This window comes from Schistocerca cancellata, chromosome 2, assembly GCF_023864275.1.
Source record: "Schistocerca cancellata isolate TAMUIC-IGC-003103 chromosome 2, iqSchCanc2.1, whole genome shotgun sequence".
Classification (NCBI taxonomy): Eukaryota; Metazoa; Arthropoda; class Insecta; order Orthoptera; family Acrididae; genus Schistocerca; species Schistocerca cancellata.
Genome location: NC_064627.1, coordinates 411,664,507 through 411,686,108, shown reverse-complemented (window position 1 = coordinate 411,686,108; position 21,602 = coordinate 411,664,507). Strand labels below are relative to the sequence as shown.

The 21,602-nt window shown below is 40.8% G+C and overlaps 1 protein-coding gene across 4 annotated transcripts in view; it reads left to right on the top strand.

Annotated features, from left to right (window-relative positions):
• The window catches only part of LOC126161859 (organic cation transporter protein-like), a 325,910-nt gene that overhangs the window by 175,886 nt on the left and 128,422 nt on the right, over positions 1 to 21,602 (top strand). For all 4 annotated transcript variants that reach the window (XM_049917973.1, XM_049917972.1, XM_049917974.1 and 1 more), the window contains one exon: positions 11,287 to 11,427. In XM_049917973.1, coding sequence (XP_049773930.1) covers positions 11,287 to 11,427 — 141 coding nt within the window. The remainder of the gene's footprint in view (positions 1 to 11,286; positions 11,428 to 21,602) is intronic.

Here is a 21,602-nt window from a genome sequence, read left to right as displayed (position 1 = left end):
ATGGCAAAAACTTCTCTTGTGCTCTACACTGCTGTGTTCAATTGTATGCACTGTCTGTCAGACACACAACTTTCCACACCCACATGGTATTTTATATACTCCTGGCATTCTGAGTCATACTTTGGGCCTCACATGTTGTCAAATTTTTGCTGGAGTCTTGAAAACCAAATCAGTTTTGTGCCTCTGTAGGAGCTAGCTAATCTTTCCTGTTACTGAGCTACAAAATGGTAAAAATCCAAGCTTCTTCATGTCCTACTTGGTGTCCTTCTGCTTACTTGTTTTCAGAAAGATGGTTTGTGTTTTTGCCTTTCTGAGACTCAGCTACAGAAAAGTTTAGTTAGCTCCTAAGGAGGCATACAATCAATTCAGTCTTCAGGTCTCCAGCAAAATTAAACAACTCATGAGGCCTGCAAAAGACGATGTTGACTCAGGAAGACAGGAGTATATAAAATACAACAGCACTATGTTGAAAATGAGAGATGCTTTTGTCTTTGGTTCCCTGAGTTTGGTACCCTAAGAAATGTGTGTGTGGACACTTTTATTTGGATAGCACTGTGTAAAAAATGAGAGATGTTTTTGCCTTTAGTGCCCTGAGAAATTAGCAGTAGCAGAGCACTGAATCACGTGCAACAAGATATTTGTATTGCATTCAAAGAGACATCTTTATTACACAGACTAATAGTTTGTGGGACAGCATAATAACATAAACATTTGAGATAAAAATTTATGACAACAACCTCAATAAAGACAGCAGCCTGTAGCTAAGTTTGGCTTGGGATATGGCCATTGGAAGATTGATGCAGGCATGGTGGGTGTGCAATGAAAACGGCACTGTAGCAGTCACAGTGATGATATGGAAGGCAGCACAGTTCTAGTCACATCAAGTGGTTTAAAATCCATGAACTTTTGGCAGAACTTCATTTGTGGAGTAAAAAATGATTTTCTCTGTAGAGAATCCTTTATGGAAGGCAAACAGGGTATTTAGGAGAACAGACTGTGAGAAATAAGTCAATATTGTATGGTAGGTAACTTCCTCAAAATCTCACAAAAGAGTGACAGGAGTGAAATTAATCTGTTAATGTAGACACCCCCTAAAGCAGTAATAGGGAAAAATCACTTAAGCCATTGGTTTGTTATAAAGATAGGACAATATTTTACTTATCAGGCCAGAATAAGATTTAAATGATAAAATGCTCTTGAGCTTCTAGTCACATCAAGTGATTTAAAATCCATGAGCTTCTGGCAGAGTACTCCTCAGCCATTGTCAAGTGGTGACTGTCTTTCGGTTGCTGCTGCCAGCCTTATATAACTGTGCTGCCTTCCATATCATCACTGTGACTGCTACAGTGCCATATAAGATAAAGGTTTCATTGCACACTCACCATGCCTGCACCAACCTTCCAATAGCCAGATTCCAAGCTACAGGCTGCTGTTTTTATTGAGGTTGTTGTCATAAATTTTTATCTCAAATGTTTCTGTTATTATGCTGTCCCACAAACTATTAGTCTGTGTAATAAAGATGTCTCTTTGAATGCAATACAAATATCTTGTTGCACCTGATTCAGTGTCCATTTTCTAGACCATGCTCTGCTACTGCTGATTTCTCAGGGTACCAAAGGCAAAAACATCTCTCATTTTCTACACAGTGCTATCCAAATAAAAGCGTCTACACACACATTTCTTAGGGTACCAAACTCAGGGAACCAATTCTAAAAAGAGTTTGAGGGTACTCTGACACTGGATATAATGCAGCAAAAACTACTTATTACTGAAGCATGGGATATCACCCGTCTGCATTTAGCCATGACATCATCAACATGTCGAACTACAAAAAAATGGTATCGGACTCTTCCGTTGACTTTACTACAGCTCAAATAAAGCAAGCAATACCAAGAAACACCCAAACATATAAGAGAATGTGCTGTCGAACACTTCAGTTTATATCACCTCAAATGAAGCATGCAATTCCCATCAACCCCTGAACAATAAAAGAAATAGGTATCGTACACTTCAATTGACCTGTAATACACCTCAAATGAAACAGGTGAGTCCAATCAACCCTCCGACATACAAAACAATACAAGGAAATATTACCGAACACATATTTTAACCTATAAAACACCACTAAAAGACACAATACAGCAAAATAAATCTTTGGCACTCTTCCAAGTTCTCAACATCATAAAAAAATTACTTTGTCGATGAATAAGTTTAGGGGTATGCATCCCCCAGCGTTACCCCAGAAAAACAACACTGGATATATTGGATGTCCAATGTGTACAGTGAGATCCAACTGTTGGAAGCTGCATGTTGGAGGGTCAGTGGCGGGATTGCAAATAGTGTCCACGAGGGGACAATGATTCGTGGAAATTGTTATGTTCCTTCCTTCAATGTCTGTGCAGAAATATTTCATGGCCTCTTACACTGCCAGAAGTCCTCTGTCGAAAGTTGACCACTTATGTTGAGCCACAGATAGTTTTCTTGAGGAAAAAAAGAAATGGAGTGACTGAGTTGTGTTACCAACGTGTTGTTGAAGAACTGCACCTATGCAGAATCACTTGCAACAGCTTTAATAAGACTTGAATGTCTGGAAATGGTGGGCAAGAGTGATGGCATATTCTAAAGCTGTTTTGAGATCCTCAAAAGCTTTCATTATATCGTCAGACCACCGTATCTGGCAGTTACTGGATATGGGAGGCTTGGATAGCTGCCACCATTGGCAGGTTGTGTCTGTAAAAATTTATGGTCCACAGAAACTGGCTCAGTTTGCAAAAGTCACAGGGAGTGGTGGACCATGAATGCAGTCGATCTGATCTTGTGGAGGACGTATACTCTCACAGGAGATGGTGTACCCAAAAAAGGTAACAGAGGTGCGCCGAAGTTGTGATTTATCATGATTAATTTCAACTCTGGTACTTGTCTGTACCATGGCCAGGAGTAGCTCATGGTCCTCATAAGAGGAGGAGAAAATGAGAATGTCATCTAGGTATACGTAGCAGTAAGAGCAGTTAAAGAGAAGTGAGGCGATGAAACATTACCAAGTTTGGGCCATGTTTTTAAGGACTTACAGCACGTAAAAAAACTCGTGAAGGCCAAAGGGATGATCGAAGCTGTTTAGGGTATGTCACTCTGTTCCATCGATGTTTGTAAATATGTCTTGCAGCAGTCCAAAACATTAAAAACGCATGCTCCACTAAGTAGTTGGGTGAAATCCTAAATATATGGAATAGGATAATTGTCTATTATGGTATGTCACATTAAAACGACAGCAGTCACCACAGAGGTGCATTGTGCCACCCTTCTTGGGGACTAAGTGTATGGGGGAAGACCAGTTACCGTCCAACAGTTGAACAATGCTTGCATACAGAAGTTCATCCACTGCAGCCCTAATAAGGCATATTTTGTCTGGAGGGAAGTGATGTGCTTAAAACACACTGCATGACAATTTTATGTGTGTGTTTTATTTCATAATAGTATTCATTTGACCTGATGAACATGGCATGGGAATGTCTCAAGCTGGAGTCAGTAGCACACAAGGGTCACTAACCTGAGATGCCATTGGTGGGCAAGGGCAAAGATGCCAGAGTCATAAGAGGCGCATTGCTTCTGTCGAGATATGGTGGCGTAGACAGCTGGCATACAAGGCATTGCGCACCCGCAAGGGCCTGCTTAGCTATCAAGATGATGTAGTTCAATTCTGCATTGTGAGTGTGACAATCATCAACAACAGAGCACTCAGGTTGGAGCCGAGCGATGAAGTGGTGAGGCAGTTTACCAGAAAAGAGCACTTGATGAGAGCTGTGTCAGTATCATCAGAGGTCTGAGGGGGAGAGAGAGCTGAGGGAATGACTGAGCATGCAAAGAGTGTACCTGAAGCATGGTGCACTAAAGCAGACAAGTTAGGCAACAGGCCAAAGTGAATCAGAAAATTAGTTCCAAGTATCAGGTCTTCAACATTGGCCATGTGGAAGGACCACATGATTGGTTCACTGGGGATGAGTTTAATAGGTAACATGAGCATGCCATCAACATGAAGTGTCGATTAATTGGCTGCTTGAAGGAAAAGTTTGGTTGGTGTTACATCCACTACAGTGAATGAGAATGGAACAACACTAACTTCAGTTACCGTGTCAACAAGGAAATGACGATGCAAGCATAAATCCAAGGTGACAGACAGCCTCATAGATTAAAAGATCAAACAGAATGGAACATCTGCAGGCACCCTTCATCTTCCTCATGAGCTGTGGCATCTATTGTGGCCCATGCAGAGAGTTTGGTAAAGTGCGGGGAGGTTGGTAATTATGGGCGGTGTCCCTGAAAGTTATGTGGAACCAGCGTAGTAGATATCCTGGGTGTGGGGCTGCACATAAGTCAGCTGGGACTACCGCTCTTCCTGTGGCAGCGAGCACGGGGAGCAGAGAGGCGCTGGCTTGGCAGCAGCCAGTGTACCTCGGCAAGAAGCAGCTGATGGTTCATGTTGCTAGCTGCTTTACATTGCTTGAGGTGAGCCTGCGCCCAACCTCTACGAGCCAATGGAGGAGGTATAGGTGCTGCTCTACCAACCTCAGTAGCAAAAACTGCACTGTATGACGGAAGTAGGTGGTGGTGTCGAATAATGGCATATGCCTGGTCAGTCAATCATAGTTTATCCTCACGTGATGTTGAGGTATGAGGGAGCAATTGTAGTTGTATTTTCTGGAGCAGCTTATCTAATCACAATGTCCAGAGCACTAAGTCTGGCATGAACTCCATCATGACCTGAGCTCAGAGGCATTTCCATAGCTGGGAACCTGTTCTGTCGCCTAAATTTTCATCATAAATGATACCATGGATAGCATGTGCTGGCATACATGAAAGATGGTTGATGTGGAGTGTACTAGCAGAAGCATATTTATTACGCTCGGGTGGTTTAGCAACAAGTCACTAATAAGATCAGTGTGGTCATGCAAATGGTTCACCAAACAAACAAATCAAGTGCCATCATGTATGCTTCCAAGGTTATCCAACAAGATGTCCAGCAAGGTAAACCATGTCATTGGGTTGTCCATTTGTAATGGCTGCAGCTTCAGAAAAGGGTCTGGAGGCAGAGCTTGTGGAAGAGTTGGTAGGGCGGGGAGTACATGAGGGTTCAGAAAGTAGCATCCACTGGCGTCAACTGTACAACAGTGACAGGAGTGATGTTTTGGTGAAAGTCCAGTACTTGTGCTGGGGCAATATGATCCCCAGCACTCACAGATCTTGTGGAGAAGGGGCCTGCATGACCCCACAGTGAACACATCACAGCTGGCACAGTAAAATCAAGAAGCAAGATGGGTGAAATGAAAGCAGCAGTGCTGCGGTGTGCTGCCAGAGATCTGTTGTCCATTATCTGTGTAAGAGGAACAGGCACATGTCCCTGAGTGTGACCCAACATTAAAGCATCGACGACCGACGTGCATGGATTGCTGAAGGAAGGCGCAAAATTGCAATTTAGTGCCAAGTGGTGGGGTGGAACCAACCACGGTTGGTGCATTGTCCATGGTCTGGGTTGTGTGATAGGTTGAGTAGATGCAGAGGTATTCCAATGCAATTGATTTGAGTGTCCCATGTGCCGATGCAGAAGTGGGCACATTAAATGGCATATCGTGATCAGCGAAAAAGTCAATGTTGAATGTGTGTGACGTGGTTTTTCTATTGACATTGACAAGCTTCTGGATTGAAATTACCAACAGTTATGATCAAACACTCTTTATTCATGCACAATAACCTGAAAATCAGACACTCTGAGCAAAAACGAACACAATGCAAACAACATCCAAAGCTCAATGAATCCCATGACAGAATATTCATCATTGTAGAGTCATTGGCAATTGATGGTTTTATGGTTGCTGCAAAGCACCCTCCCTCCCCTCCCTTGGAGTGTGGAGCACTGGGGAGAGGAAGAGGGTCTTGTCGAATACTGAGGTGTTGTGGGCTGCTCGATGGGTGTTGGTTGATTGTGCAGAGTAGCATTACCACCTATGCCATGGCTGGTCTGAATGTAAGGCATGGGTGAACCATTTCTCACGTAGTTGGGGAGGTTCATGCAGGGTGGTGTAGAGAAGGTATAGTCTGCCATCCAGTAAGGAGAATGGACTGGTCAACCTCTATGTGTGCATTGGACTAGCATCGGAGTTGATGGTGTTGGAGATGTGGCAAAGAGGGGGATGGATACCCTGAGCATCCTGTTGGTGCTGAGTGTCACTGTTATTCCAGATGCATCCATCCCATCTGAAATGGAGACTGTGCACAGGATGGTTATTTGTGAATGAGTTGTGGCCTCAGGCGAAACATGAATGATGAAGAGTGATCCATCTTGGAGCTGTAAGGAAAGCTCATTGCACGGGCACCCAGAAATGTTGGAAAAACAAACCTTGTTGATGGTAGTCATAGGGGGCACTGTAAGAAAAGGTGGAAAATACTGTAGGTGGGGAGAAGCAGTAGAACATACTGGGGAGGAGGAAGCATATGTATGTGCCCGTAAACTGTATGGCTGAGTGGCCTGTAGTACAGTAAGGTAGAAACTGTAGAGAGAGGAAACCAGAATCTTGTGCAGAAGGAACTTCCTGGGTAACATAGAACCCAGTAGCAGGTGTCAGTGCCGGTGTGTGCAGCATCTGATGTGGCATAACGAAGGAGGTTAGAGTCATCTGTTCTGGAGGAGCAAACACTAGAGAAACAAGCTTTCTCATTGTATTGGTAATACCCCTGGAAGAATGTTGCGCTTCACAGTTGAAAGTCAGTTTTGCAGTAGCTTCATACTGCACTGTTTGGAAGGTTGAAGATTTGAGCCGGCATAAACCTGTAATAATTGATGCACAAATTGAAAAATATTCAGGTAACTTGGGGTCACCACTGGGGTTTTCTATTGGCATTGATGAGTTTCCAGATAGAAATAACCAACAGTTATGATCAAACACTCTTTATTCATACACAATAACCAGAAAATGACACAACTGACCGAAAATGAACACAGTCCAAATGACATCCAAAGCTTACTGAATCCCAAGGTAGAACACTCCTCATTGTAGAGTCATGCCAATTGGTGGTTGCCACAAGACATTGTTAAGTGAAGTCATTGTCTGGATCTATTTAACTGAGCATTCCAGCATGTAGATAAGTACATAATCATCAGTATGTGCAGCAGACAGGTAGCAAAAATGTTTTCCAGTCAAAAAACAATTGAGCAACAGAATGAACATCAATACTGTACTGCTTCAATTGTTTTATGGCTGTAAAACATGTTTGCTACCTGCCTGCCATACATTTCAGTGATTTTGTACTTATGTACATGCTGGGACACCCAATTATGTAGATCTGGACGATGATGTCACTTAAGAAAGTTTAATTGTACCCAACATTGTTGTACTTGATAATGGCTTAAGGCTGAAATCATGATGGTAAAGTAAAATAAAGAAGTATCTCCACTCAAATGATGGAAATGTAATTCAAATATTAATACATGACTGTGACCCAAAAATATAAAAATATTATTTTTAGTTTTGGTCCTACTTTTGTGCTGAAAACTTGTGGTGGAACTTGGTGTCATTTACCAGGTATTGCTACCCCTCCCATCTACTATGGCACATAAACTTAGCTCCTATGGAATATTTGCTGTTTATTTTTTACACAAGATTTACTATACTGTCAGTGAGTCCTTTACTATCTGTGATATTGAATTTAATTTATTGTACAAAATATACCTGTGCCCTGCTCAACCAATTGTTGATAAACTGCACATCCTTATTTTTACTGCACTTGTATTTTCTCTCACTTCTGATAACTTTACTATATTCCATTTCATAATATTAATACCAACATCTGTCTCCATTGACCAATTTTTGGATCATAATGTTCTGTGATTTATTGTCTGTAGATAAAATGCAGTTGAAGTAATTGGCTTTTTAGGTGTACATTATTATTTATTTAGCACACATAATGTAGAAAGGCCTGTGTACAGGATCAGCCAAGTGTGCCCTGTACCCTAAAACCTTTGCTTCAAGTTCTGTCAGTCCACTACCCCTAGTATTCTTTCACTTTGGCTGGTATGCCAAAATACTAGGAACTTATGCAAGTCAATTAGACCTTGTATAATGATACCCATATTATGCTAGCTCATCAGAATCCAGAGATTTTGATGAAACATGTGTATAGTGTTAAACTTTGTTATACTTATGTTTCCCTCAATTTTAATCACAGCCATCATGCTTGTACATCTTAGAACAAAGAATTTACATAATCAGTTCTAATGTTGTGATTCTCGAGTTTCTCCCAGCATATTTGATAATCAAAATATCCACGGGTGTACTGCCGGTCTACAGTGTCCAACGGAAACAATATTTTGGCAATCATACATGTTGCCATCATCAGGTGAACTGACAGACTGAGCTCCTGTGAACGTGCCGGCATGGAGATCCATACACTATGGCTGCTCCGTGGATTTTGTTAAATGCCTTGATAGCTTCAGGTTGGATGAGTCAGATATCATGGTGAGTTTTGACGTCATTTCCTTGTTTACGAGGGTACCTCTGCGAGAGTCACTAGAATTGATTAGTCAGAAGTTTGACGAGAAGACCACTGAGCTTTTTAGGCATGTCTTGACTTCCACATATTTTCTTTTTAATGGAGAATACTAAAAACAAACGGAGGGAGTCGCCATGGGTAGCCCACTCTCACCGGTGGTAGTGAATTTATACATGGAGAACTTCGAGGAGGAAGCCCTGTAGTCATCCGAATGGAAACCTACTTGCTTTTTCCGTTACGTGGACGACATGTTCGTCATCTGGCCACATGGTATGGATAAACTCCTTGACTTCCTTACACATCTAAACTCCATACACCCCAACATCAAATTCACTATGGAGTCTGAAACAGAGGGTAAATTACCTTTCCTTGACGTCTTGGTCAAAAGAAGGGTTGAAGGCACCCTAGGTCATGGGGTGTACCAGAAGACAATACACACTGATCTGTATTTGGACGCAGACAGCTGCCACCACCCTTCAAAGAGGAATGGGGTACTTAAAACTCTAGTACATAGGGCACACACTATCTCTGACGCAGAGAGTCTACCCCAGGAATTGGAACATCTGAGAACTATATTTAGAAAAAATGGGTACCCAGAGTGGCAGATTCAACGTGCGCTCCGCCAAACCACTACAGCACAACCTGTGGAGATGGATGAAATCACGAGGGAGGAGGTAGGTACTGTGTTTATTCCATATACAGGCGCACTCTTGGGGAAAATCGCCCGCATTTTGAAGAAACACCGGGTCGGAACTGTGTTTTGTCCTCTGAATAAAACTCGTGCACTGGTGGGGAGCGCCAAAGATGACCTTGGTTTGAGGAAGGCCGGCGTGTACCAGATTCCGTGTCAATGTGGCAAGTCGTATGTTGGTCAGACGATGCGTACCGTCAAGGATCGATGCCATGAACACCAGAGGCACACTCGACTGATGTATCCGAGCAAGTCGGCGGTCGCTGAACATTGTTTGTCAGAAAATCACGCTATGGAGTATGAACGCACAAGGATTCTGGTACAGACGTCGAGATACTGGGACAGCATTGTTAGACAGGCCATCAAAATTAGCACCAATGACGACCTCATAAACCGTGACTGTGGCTATAATCTTAGCAACCAGTGATTGGGTTAATCAAGAGTAAATCGAGCAAATGTATAGTTGTGACAACCACGGCGGACAGAGCCATCACTCCGACGCCATCTCAGACGCCTTCGCAATCTGTTCCACCGCGCGACCATGGTGCGGGACACGGACAGAAGAGGGAGCGCGCCGCGGGCGGAGGGTATTTAAATCAGCCACCGCCGCAACCGAACCCAGTTCCCTCTGAGCAGCCATAGTGTACGGATCTCCATGCCGGCACGTTCACGGGAACTCAGTCCGTCAGTTCACCTGATGATGGCGACATGTATGATCGCTGAAATATTGTGCCCGTTGGACACTGTAGACCGGCAGTACACCTGTGGATATTTTGAGTTCTCATGTTGCTCATCTAGCACCAGAGAACTCGAGTCTTCCTTCTTTCTTTGTTATGCTCAGTTAAAGAGCACTTTTGAACCTATTGGCTCGGTCTGACAGCTCCTTTTTCTTCTTCTCTTCCCAAAATCTCTTCATTAATTCACTTTCTTGTTTCCTACATTCCTCTGAGTGCTGTTTTCCAATGGATTTTCTAGCTTTCTCTATGAATGTGTGATATACAATTAGGATTCCAAAAACTTTGCATTCTGTGGTGGTATCTTCTTTGGCAATCATTTCTCATAAGTCCCACTTAACATCTTCAGATCAAGTGATTTTTTACCTTTTCTGACTCTATTATATTAAACAGATTCTTTCAGTGAACTTATCTATTGCTTTGTACAGGTCTGTAGTCATTCCGTTCATCCTTATGCCATTTATGTTAAGGGGAGCATAATTTTTTCTGAGGATTTTTGACTCTTCTTTTGAAATTTCATCAATTATTTTTGAATGACATCCAAAACAACTGTCTTGTGATGCCAAAGTTTCACATTATGGGATATTACCCATTTGCTGTAGTGATTCCATGTTATCCCGCACCCTTTGTGGAGAGTGGTGGCTCTTTCTAAATTGGCTTTACTGCCTAGTCCAGATGGTATTATGATTTCTCCAAGGTCTTTAAAAGAAGACACACATATAATTGCCCTACATTTCATTTATACTGGGGATCATGTGATATTTTTATGTAAATTTTCTATCAAATGAGTCTTTGATGCTGTGTCATGTAACTTCTCTATGGCATACCAAGTTTCCTCACTAGTCTTAGAGGAGATAGACAGATCGACAGCAGAGAAATCAAGCCAATATTGTCATTTAGCAGTTTGCCACACAGTCTTGATGTGACTCATAGTTCACTAAAAGCCTGTACTTTTGTAGATTTGAGCCCTTTCGTATTTGGTCCTTACACAGGAATATTCAGGACTGTAGCCTTATTGATACTAACAGCTGCACAAAATGAATGTCTAGATAAGACATTGGTATCTACCCTTACTTTTCTTTTTGATCTACAGTAAGATGTAAAGTGCCAAATCATGTTACTTTTATATATTAAAGGAAGAGAAATCTACTGAAAACGAAAGATTAAGGAAATTATTAATCTTCAAAGTTTTGGGAAACTTGAAATGACATATAAAATAAAATAAATACAATGTAACCTATTTTGATGCTTTGTCAATATGTTCTAGAATAAATTAAGCTCAAGTATATTGTATACACTGTTCTTTCATTTCTGTTACAGGATATACTGAAAGACCCATGCAGCACTTATTTAATGTCTGACATGTTGCCAATCAGCACAGTAAATTTTACAGAAAATGTAGAAGTTTCACCCTGTGGATATACTGAGTTTCCTGTGGATCATTACCACACATTCAGTCAGGTAGAGTAGAAATTTATGCTTGTAATATAACAATGTGATATTTGTACATCCTTCAATTTACAAAAGAACTATTAATATATTTGTTTTCATCTTTAAAATCTATCTCTTCCTAATTGTAAATACTTTGGAAAAGGAAGTTTCTTAATTTGACTCACATAATTTTGAATTCCTGTATCTTTCTGATTACACCTAATTATTTGGATCTGCTGAAAATGTGTGACTAAAATCATTGTTAGACAGTAAGTTACTATCTGTATATAAAAGGCAGTGTCCAGACTGACTGCCTCACTCACTCACTATCTCATTCACTCACTCACTCACTCACTCATCTTCACCCAGTCCAAACTGTTACGGGTAGAAACTTGAAATTTGGCAAAGGTATGGATCTTGTACTGTAGGTGTTGTTCAAGAATGTATTTTTCGAAATTCCAACCCTAAGGTGGTGAAATAAAGGATGAAGGGTGTAAAAACACAGTTCACGTTTTCCGTCGCACTTCACATAGTGTAGACCGGGAACTGTCTGCTAGACATGCCCGATGTGAACTGACTGGGTGCGGCCTGTGCTGCTTGAGTTGTTGTTGTTGTTCCGCCGGCAGAGGTCGTAGTCGAATTCTCACGTGCCCTCTGATGGACGGGACTCTACTTGCAACAACTACTGTCCGTGACGCGCCGTGCTGATGTGCACCTCCCGCGATCTTTCTGGTGGCTACTGCAAAGGGATTTTTAAAAAATGTCACTATTCAGGCAATTTTGAAGGTAGACCTAAGAAAATTAATATTTGGTTTCTCAGTCAGAAATAAAGAAGTATGTGTTTCAGCATTTTTGGAAATTTAATGCAGTGGGGGTGAAATAGGGGGTGAAAGCTTCTTATGAAAATGTATAATTATTGGAGAACTACTAAAGTGGTTTTAAAGCTACATCTATGAACATTGGTATTTGACTTCTCAGCTACAAATAAAAGAATATGTGTTTTTGTTTTTGGAAGTTGACCCCCTAAGCGGATGAAACATTTTATAAAAAAATATTTCATTGCAAAAGCATTTTTAAGGCTAAATTTTCAAAAATTGGTGTTTGGCTTTACAGTTAGAGATGAAAGAACTACATGTTTTGCTGATTTTGGAAATTTAACCCCTAAGGGGGTGAAGGATTGTCAGACTGATTACTGATTCACTGACTCACTATCACCCAGCCCAACCTGCTAATGAGAAAAACTTGAAGGTTGGAGAGGGTGTGGATCTTATCCCATAAGCATCATTTAAGAAGTCATTGTCTGAAATTCCACTAGTAAGGGGGTGAAATAGAGGATGAAAGGCTTTTTAAAAGTATGTCTCTGTTAAGGGAATTTTGAAGGTAGAATTATGAAAACTGCTTTTTGGTTTCTCAGTCATAAAATTAAAAAAAAAATGTGTTTCAATGCTTCTGGAAATTCAACCCTTAAGGGAATGCAATAGGAGATGAAAATTTTGAAAAAAATATTTCATTACATAAACAAAATTTAAAGCTAAGTTTATGAAAACTGGTACAGTAGAACCCCTCTAATCTGTCACCTTCGGGACCGGGACCATGGTCGGAATGAAAAAAAGGTCGGATTATCCGAAAAATCTAATATTTATTGCAAAAAATATAAAAAGACATTTAGTACAAAAAATTAAACTATATAAGAACTAAAAGACGTCTACAGTAATCTAAAAAGATGTTTTTTACACAGTGTTAAACAATATATTAACTGTAAAACGTCTAGCCTCGCTCGCAGGGTGAAATCAGAGCTAACTATTTGTAGTATCGTTCCCAGAACCGATCGCGGTCCTCTGGTTTGGAGCCGAGTGGAAGGCTTAAACCAAAGGCTCAGACGATTCTGCGGAGATCTGGGGTGCAAATTTCTCGACCTCCGCTATCGGGTGGAGAAATGTAGGGTCCCCCTGAATAGGTCAGGCGTGCACTACACGCTGGAAGCGGCTACAAGGGTAGCGGAGTACGTGTGGAGTGCACATGGGGGTTTTTTAGGTTAGAGAATCCCCTCCCTAGGCCCGACAAGACGCCTCCTGAGACGCGGCAAGGTAGGAGTAGGCAAAATGCAACAGGGAATAACAATATTAATGTGCTAATAGTAAACTGCAGGAGCGTCTACAGAAAGGTCCCAGAACTGCTCTCATTAATAAACGGTCACAACGCCCATATAGTACTAGGGACAGAAAGTTGGCTGAAACCAGACGTAAACAGTAATGAAATCCTAAACTCAGATTGGAAAGTATACCGCAGAGACAGGCTGAACAGTGAAGGGGGAGGCATGTTTATAGCGATAAGAAGTGCAATAGTATCGAAGGAAATTGACGGAGATCTGAAATGTGAAATGATTTGGGTGAAGGTCATGGTTAAAGCAGGCTCAGACATGGTAATTGGATGTCTCTATAGGCCCCCTGGCTCAGCAGCTGTTGTGGCTGAGCACCTGAAGGATAATTTGGAAAATATTTCGAGTAGATTTCCCCACCATGTTATAGTTCTGGGTGGAGATTTTAATTTGCCGGATATAGACTGGGAGACTCAGACGTTCATAACGGGCGGCAGGGACAAAGAATCCAGTGAAATTTTTTTAACTGCTTTATCTGAAAACTACCTTGAGCAGTTAAACAGAGAACTGACTCGTGGCGATAACATATTAGACCTTCTGGTGACAAACAGACCCGAACTATTTGAAAAAGTTAACGCAGAACGGGGAATCAGCGATCATAAAGCGGTTACGGCATCGATGATTTCAGCCTTAAATAGGAATATTAAAAAGGGTAGGAAGATTTTTCTGTTTAGAAAAAGTGACAAAAAGCAGATTTCAGAGTACCTGTTGGCTCAACACAAAAGTTTTGTCTCAAGTACAGATAGTGTTGAGGATCAGTGGACAAAGTTCAAAACCGTCGTACATAATGCGTTAGATGAGTATGTGCCAAGCAAGATCGTAAGAGATGGAAAAGAGCCACTGTGGTACAACAACCGAGTTAGAAAACTGCTGCAGAAGCAAAGGGAACTTCACAGCCAACATAAACATAGCCAAAGCCTTGCAGACAAACAAAAATTACGCGAAGCGAAATGTAGTGTGAGGAGGGCTATGCGAGAGGCGTTCAATGAATTCGAAAGTAAAGTTCTATGTACTGACTTGGCAGAAAATCCTAAGAAATTTTGGTCTTATGTCAAAATGGTAGGTGGATCAAAACAAAATGTCCAGACACTCTGTGATCAAAATGGTACTGAAACAGAGGATGACAGACTAAAGGCCGAAGTACTAAATGTCTTTTTTCCAAAGTTGTTTCACAGAGGAAGATTGCACTGTAGTTCCTTCTCTAGATTGTCACACAGATGACAAAATGGTAGATACCGAAATAGTTGACAGAGGGATAGAGAAACAATTAAAATCGCTCAAAAGAAGAAAGGCCTCTGGACCTGATGGGATACCAGTTCAATTTTACACAGAGTACGCGAAGGAACTTGCCCCCCTTCTTGCAGCAGTGTACCGTAGGTCTCTAGAAGAGCGTAGCGTTCCAAAGGATTGGAAAAGGGCACAAGTCATCCCCGTTTTCAAGAAGGGACGTCGAACAGATGTGCAGAACTATAGACCTATATCTCTAACATCGATCAGTTGTAGAATTTTGGAACACGTATTGTGTTAGAGTATAATGACTTTTCTGGAGACTAGAAATCTACTCTGTAGGAATCAGCATGGGTTTCAAAAAAGACGGTCATGTGAAACCCAGCTCACGCTATTCGTTCACGAGACTCAGAGGGCCATAGACACCGGTTCACAGGTAGATGCCGTGTTTCTTGACTTCCGCAAGGCATTCGATACAGTTCCCCACAGTCGTTTAATGAACAAAGTAAGAGCATATGGACTATAAGACCAATTGTGTGATTGGATTGAGGAGTTCCTAGATAACAGGACGCAGCATGTCATTCTCAGTGGAGAGAAGTCTTCCAAAGTACGAGTGATTTCAGGTGTGCCGCAGGGGAGTGTCATAGGACTGTTGCTATTCACAATATACATAAATGACCTGGTGGATGACATCGGAAGTTCACTGAGGCTTTTTGCAGATGATGCTGTGGTGTATCGAGAGGTTGTAACAATGGAAAATTGTACTGAAATGCAGGAGGATCTGCAGCGAATTGACGCATGGTGCAGGGAATGGCAATTGAATCTCAATGTAGACAAGTGTAATGTGCTGCGAATACACAGAAAGATAGATCCTTTATCATTTAGCTACAAAATAGCAGGTCAGCAACTGGAAGCAGTTAATACCATAAATTATCTGGGAGTACGTATTAGGAGTGATTTAAAATGGAATGATCATATAATGTTGATCATCGGTAAAGCAGATGCCAGACTGAGATTCATTGGAAGAATCCTAAGGAAATGCAATCCGAAAACAAAGGAAGTAGGTTATAGTACGCTTGTTCGCCCACTGCTTGAATACTGCTCAGCAGTGTGGGATCCGTACCAGATAGGGTTGATAGAATAAATAGAGAAGATCCAACGGAGAGCAGCGCGCTTCATTACAGGATCATTTAGTAATCGCGAAAGCGTTACGGAGATGATAGATAAACTCCAGTGGAAGACTCTGCAGGAGAGACGCTCAGTAGCTCGGTACGGGCTTTTGTCAAAGTTTCGAGAACATACCTTCACCGAAGAGTCAAGCAGTATATTGCTCCCTCCTACGTATATCTCGCGAAGAGACCGTGAGGATAAGATCAGAGAGATTAGAGCCCACACAGAGGCATACCGACAATCCTTCTTTCCACGAACAATACGAGACTGGAATAGAAGGGAGAACCGATAGAGGTACTCAAGGTACCCTCCGCCACACACCGTCAGGTGGCTTGCGGAGTATGGATGTAGATGTAGATGCAGATGTACACACACTATAATATGTATTGGTTTTAAAAGGAAAAACGACAAACAAATTACAGTACTGTACTGTACTTAATAACATATAAACGATATATACTGTAAACTAAAAAATGTTTATAGCACTCTACATAAAAAAGATTTTTTTTACAAAGAAATAAACTGCTGTATGTATATGTTAAGAAATGAATATACTGTATGCATTGTTTTTACAGTAAAGACGAAAACAAATTACTTGGAAAAAAAGTCAGTGATATATTTTTGTTTAGCAGATGTTAGTCTAGATTTAGCTGCAGTGTCCCTCCATTTTTTTATCCACGAAACTTCCTTTAGAATTGAAGTTGGATTCTGCTCGATGTATTGAAGGGCAATGTCAAAAGCGTTTTTTCCATTGGTGTGTGAAATCCGGGTGGGAGGTTCGCCTTCGCCATCCAAGTGCTCATTCACAGTTTCCTGGCTAACAGTGGCACCAATCTCGTCGTCATTGAGCTCTTCAAAAGTGTCACAGTCTTTGTCACATTCGTTGATCCACTCTTCAACTTCAATGGCAGGGATGTTCGGCTCCAGAGTTTGTAGATCTTTAACGATTTCCAGTGCATCGTTGTTTTGCTCATCTTCGGTATGCTCATTTTCAGTCCATCCCATGCTGCAGCGATTGTGTAGATAGCATCTATGATAGTCAGGGATTTCATTGCCTCGAATAAGTTATGACCTCCTTCAGATGATTCCAAGATTGAGCTGATATACTTTCTGCAATATTGCCTTTTTAACCACTCGATAATGCCCTGATCCATTGGTTGGATGAGTGAGGTCACATTAGGAGGGAGAAAGAGAGTTTTTATGTCCCCTTTCACCAAATCTTCCTCAGATGGATGTGATGGTGCGTTATCCAACAGCAGTAGAGCACGAACTGGCAGATTTTTTTGCTTCAAGTCTTTTTTGACCGATGGCACAAACTTGTCGAAAAAGCAGGATTTAAAAAGTTGCAGTCCATCCAAGCAGATTTTTGATTGTGGTGATAAACCGGCAAGGAATATAAGTTTATATTTTTGAATGACCTTGGCTTCTTAGATTTGCCAATGATGAACAAGGGGAGCTTGTGGGTACCATCAGCGTTGCTACAGGGAATGACTGTTATTGTATCTTTTATAAGTGTCATTCCTACCACGGATTCATTTGAAGCTGAGAGCGTTTTTGTTGGCAACATTTTAAAGCTCAGCCCCGTCTCGTCGATGTTATACCCTTGGCAGGGTAACAGTTCATTTTCTTCTACAATTTCTTGAAACTTAACAGCAAACTGCGGCATCAGCAGATAGTTTTTCACCGGAAATAGAAACAAATTGGACACCAAGACGAGTTCTCCAACTATCAATCCAGCCTTCACTGGCAGCAAATTTTCTTTCGGCTTCCAGTTTTTTGTGCAAAACTATCGCTTTTTCTTTGAGAATTGGCCCGGATATTGGAGTTCCTTTCCTTCTTTCTTGTCAAAACCGCATCCACAATTCCTTATCAAGCAGTTCAAGTTTAGGCTTTTTTGATGTTTTGCGATTCTTCAGTGTGTTTTCACCATCAGTCGTAACTGTATAGCATTCAATGTCTTTCCGATTCTTACTGCAATCATTAATTGTCCGAACAGTTACATTCAGTTCCTTTGCAATTTTTTGGAGTGGTTCTCCTTTGTCCAGTCTTTGTAGCACTGCTAATTTTTCATTTAGTGAAAGAGTTACGTGTTTACGTTTGAATCCAGACATGTTGAAAAACAGACAACTGTACACACAATGAATCTACAGAAATAAGTACTGTAGAGAACATGGAATAAAGCAAACAACAACGTTTTTTAATCTCAACAAAGGATAAAACTGCACAATAACATACAGTATAACAATATGCACAGTGATAGACACCGCAACAATGGCCCGACAGGCGTCCAGTCAGTGACAAGTCGGCACAGGCTGGCGAGCCTGAGCATGGTCGGACTAACCGGAGTGACGGACTATCCAAGGTCAGATTAGAGCGGTTCTACTGTATTTCACTTCTCAATTAGATATAAAGAAATATTTGTTTGGTGGATGAAAGTTGCTATGGAAATATCTTAAAAAGAACAAAAAAGGCATGATTAACAAAAACTGTCAACTCCAGCTACCAGAATCACTTTTAGTCAGAAGTACATTCAGAAAAGACCATGCTTATATGGCCATAATTAACGTGAAAAGATTAGAAAGCGCTGCAATTTTTGAACAGCATAAAAATTCGATTAAATAAAAAAAGTAAAAAAAAAAAATGTTGTCTGCAGGCCACAGAATCTACACGAGTGAAGCAGTGGGTGCTAAGATAGTTTTATGTAGAGGTTGTAAGATGTATGATTCAAAATAACCTCTGATAAAAATGTTTCATATTTAAATTCATACAGAAGAGAGTAATTTAAACCTTACCTGTAAAATTTGCAAGAAAGTGTGATGGAACAAACAAGGTTACAAAATGTAAAAATCTACAATATTCCTATCATTATCTCTCCTAATATGCTTCTACACCTAACCCTCTCAGCTTTTACTGTGCAGAAAGGGATATATAGACAGTTACAACACAGAGATGAACTCTCTATACATAACTTGCTAGCATCATGGCTTTGTAAAACATTCTTCATTATTACAGTGAAATGTCTGGCTGTCAGTAAGGAAATAGGTGATATGTGTAGCTTGTCAACTGAACAAATGTAATTATGTGTTTTGGTGCCAAGTTAGTCTTTAATGCCTTAATAGATGCTCCACTGATCTACTTTTCCTCTTGTATCTATATTTACAAGACTACTCTACATATTACAGTTAAGTGCCTGGCAGAGGGAGGATGACCTTTTGAACTTTTTCGATGTCTTCTTTCAGTGCAGTCTGCTAAGGATCCGATACCACACAGCACTACTGTAGTTTCACGAGAATGGTATTTTCTGAATCTGTGCTGACTACGTGTCAATAAATCATTTTCTTTGAGGTGCTTCATAATGTTCCAAAACCCTACGGCAAATTGATGTTAGTGATATGGGCCTGTAAATCAATGGATTACTCCTACTTCCCTTTTTGGTATTGGTGTGACTTGAGTAATTTTCCATTATTTAGGTACAGATCTTTCTATGAGCAAGCAGTTGTATATAACTGCTGAATATGGAGCTGTTGTATCAGCATACTCTGAGAGGAACCTGGCAGGTATATAATCTGGACCAGAAGCCTTGCTTTTATTAAGTGATTTAAGCTGCTTTGCGGCACCGAGGATATCTATTTCTATGTTTCTCATCTTGGCAGTTGTTCTTGATTGGAATTCAGGAATATTTACTTTCTCTTCTTTGGTGGAGTTTCAGAAAATCGTATTTAATAACTCTGCTTTAGTGGCACTGTCATCAGTGACATCACCATTGTTACCGCGCAGTGAAGGTATTGACTGCATCTTGCCACTGGTTTTCTACCAGATTTCGAGATGGAGTTTTGTTGTGGAAGTTATTAAAACATTTCACATTGAAGTATGTGCTATATTTTGAACTTCTGCAAAACTTTGCCAGTCTTGGCGATTTTGCATTCTTTTAAATTTGGCATGCTTTTCTCGCTGCTTCTGCAACAGCAATCTGATCCATTTTGTGTACGATGGGGGTCAGTACCATCACTCATTAATTTATGTGATATATATCACTCAATTGCTGTCAATACTATCTCTTTGAAATCATTCCACATCTTTTCTACACTTACATGATCAGAACGGAAGGAGTGGAGACTGTCTCTTAAAAAGGCATTAAGAGCATTTTTACCAGCTTTTTTAAATAGATACACTTTACGTTTCTTTTTGATGGTTGTAGGAGTTACGGTATTCAGCCTAGCAGCTACTGCCTTGTGGTCACTAATCCATGTATTTGTCATGATACCCACTATTTGTCCAGGATTATTTGTTGCTAAGAGGTCAAGTATGCTTTCACAACCATTTACACTTCGAGTGGGCTCATGAACTAATTGTTCAAAATAATTTTCTGAGAAAGCATTCAGTACAATTTTGGATGAAGTTTTATGCCTGCCACAAGCTTTAAACACATAATTTTTCCAGTATATTGAGTGTAGATCAAAGTCACCACTGACTAGAATTGTGTGAGTGGGGTACCTGTCTGAAATGAGACTCGTAAGTTTTCTTTGAACTGTTCATCAACTATATCTTCTGAGTCTACTTCAGTTTCACTACAAGGCAAACTAACATAACTAGCTCTTTATACTCATGAAGTAATGAGTGCTATTGACAGGGGATGTCAATTTGATTCTAGAAGGCTTTCGACACTGTTCCTCACAAGTGTCTTCTAACCAAACTGCACGCCTATTGAATATCGCCTCAGTTATTGACTGGATTCATGTTTTCCTGTAGAAAGGTCACAGTTCATAGTAATAGACGTAAAGTCATCGAGTAAAACAGAAATAATATTCGGCGTTCCCCAAGGAAGTGTTATAGGCCCTCTATTGTTGCCGGCCGCTGTCGCTGAGCAGTTCTAGATGCTTCAATCCGGAACCGCGCTGCTGCTACAGTCGCAGGTTTGAATCCTGCCTTGGGCATGGATGTGTGTGATGTTCTTAGGTTAGTTAGGTTTAAGTAGTTCTAAGTCAAGGGGACTGATGACCTCAGATGTTAAGTCCCATAGTCCTTAGAGCCATTTGAACCATTTTTGAACCTCTGTTGTTCCTGATCTATATTAACAAAATAGGAGACAATCTCAGTAGCTGTCTTAGTTTGTTCGCAGATGTTGCTATCATTTGCCGTCTTGTAAAGCCATCAGATGACCAAAACAAATTGCAAAATGATTTAGATAAGATATCTGTATGGTGTGAAAAGTGACAATTGACCCTGAATAAAGAAACATGTGTAGTTATTCACATCAGTACTAAAAGAAATCTGCTGAATTTCGATTACGCGATAGATCACACAAATCTGAAGGCTGTAAATTCAACTAAATACTTAGGGATTACAATTACAAATACCCTAAATTGGAACGATCACATAAATAATGTTGTGGGTAGAGCCAACCAGAGACTGCGATTTATTGGCAGAACACTTAGAAGGTGCAACAAGTCTACTAAAGAGACTGCTTACACCTCACTTGTCTCCCCTATTCTGGAGTATTGCTGTGTGGTGTGGGATCCACATCAGATGGGACAGATGGATGGCATTGAAAAAGTACAAAGAAGGGCAACTCATTTTGTATTATCGCGAAGTAGGGGAGATAGTGGCACAGACGTGATATGTGAATTGGAGTGACAATCATTAAAACAAA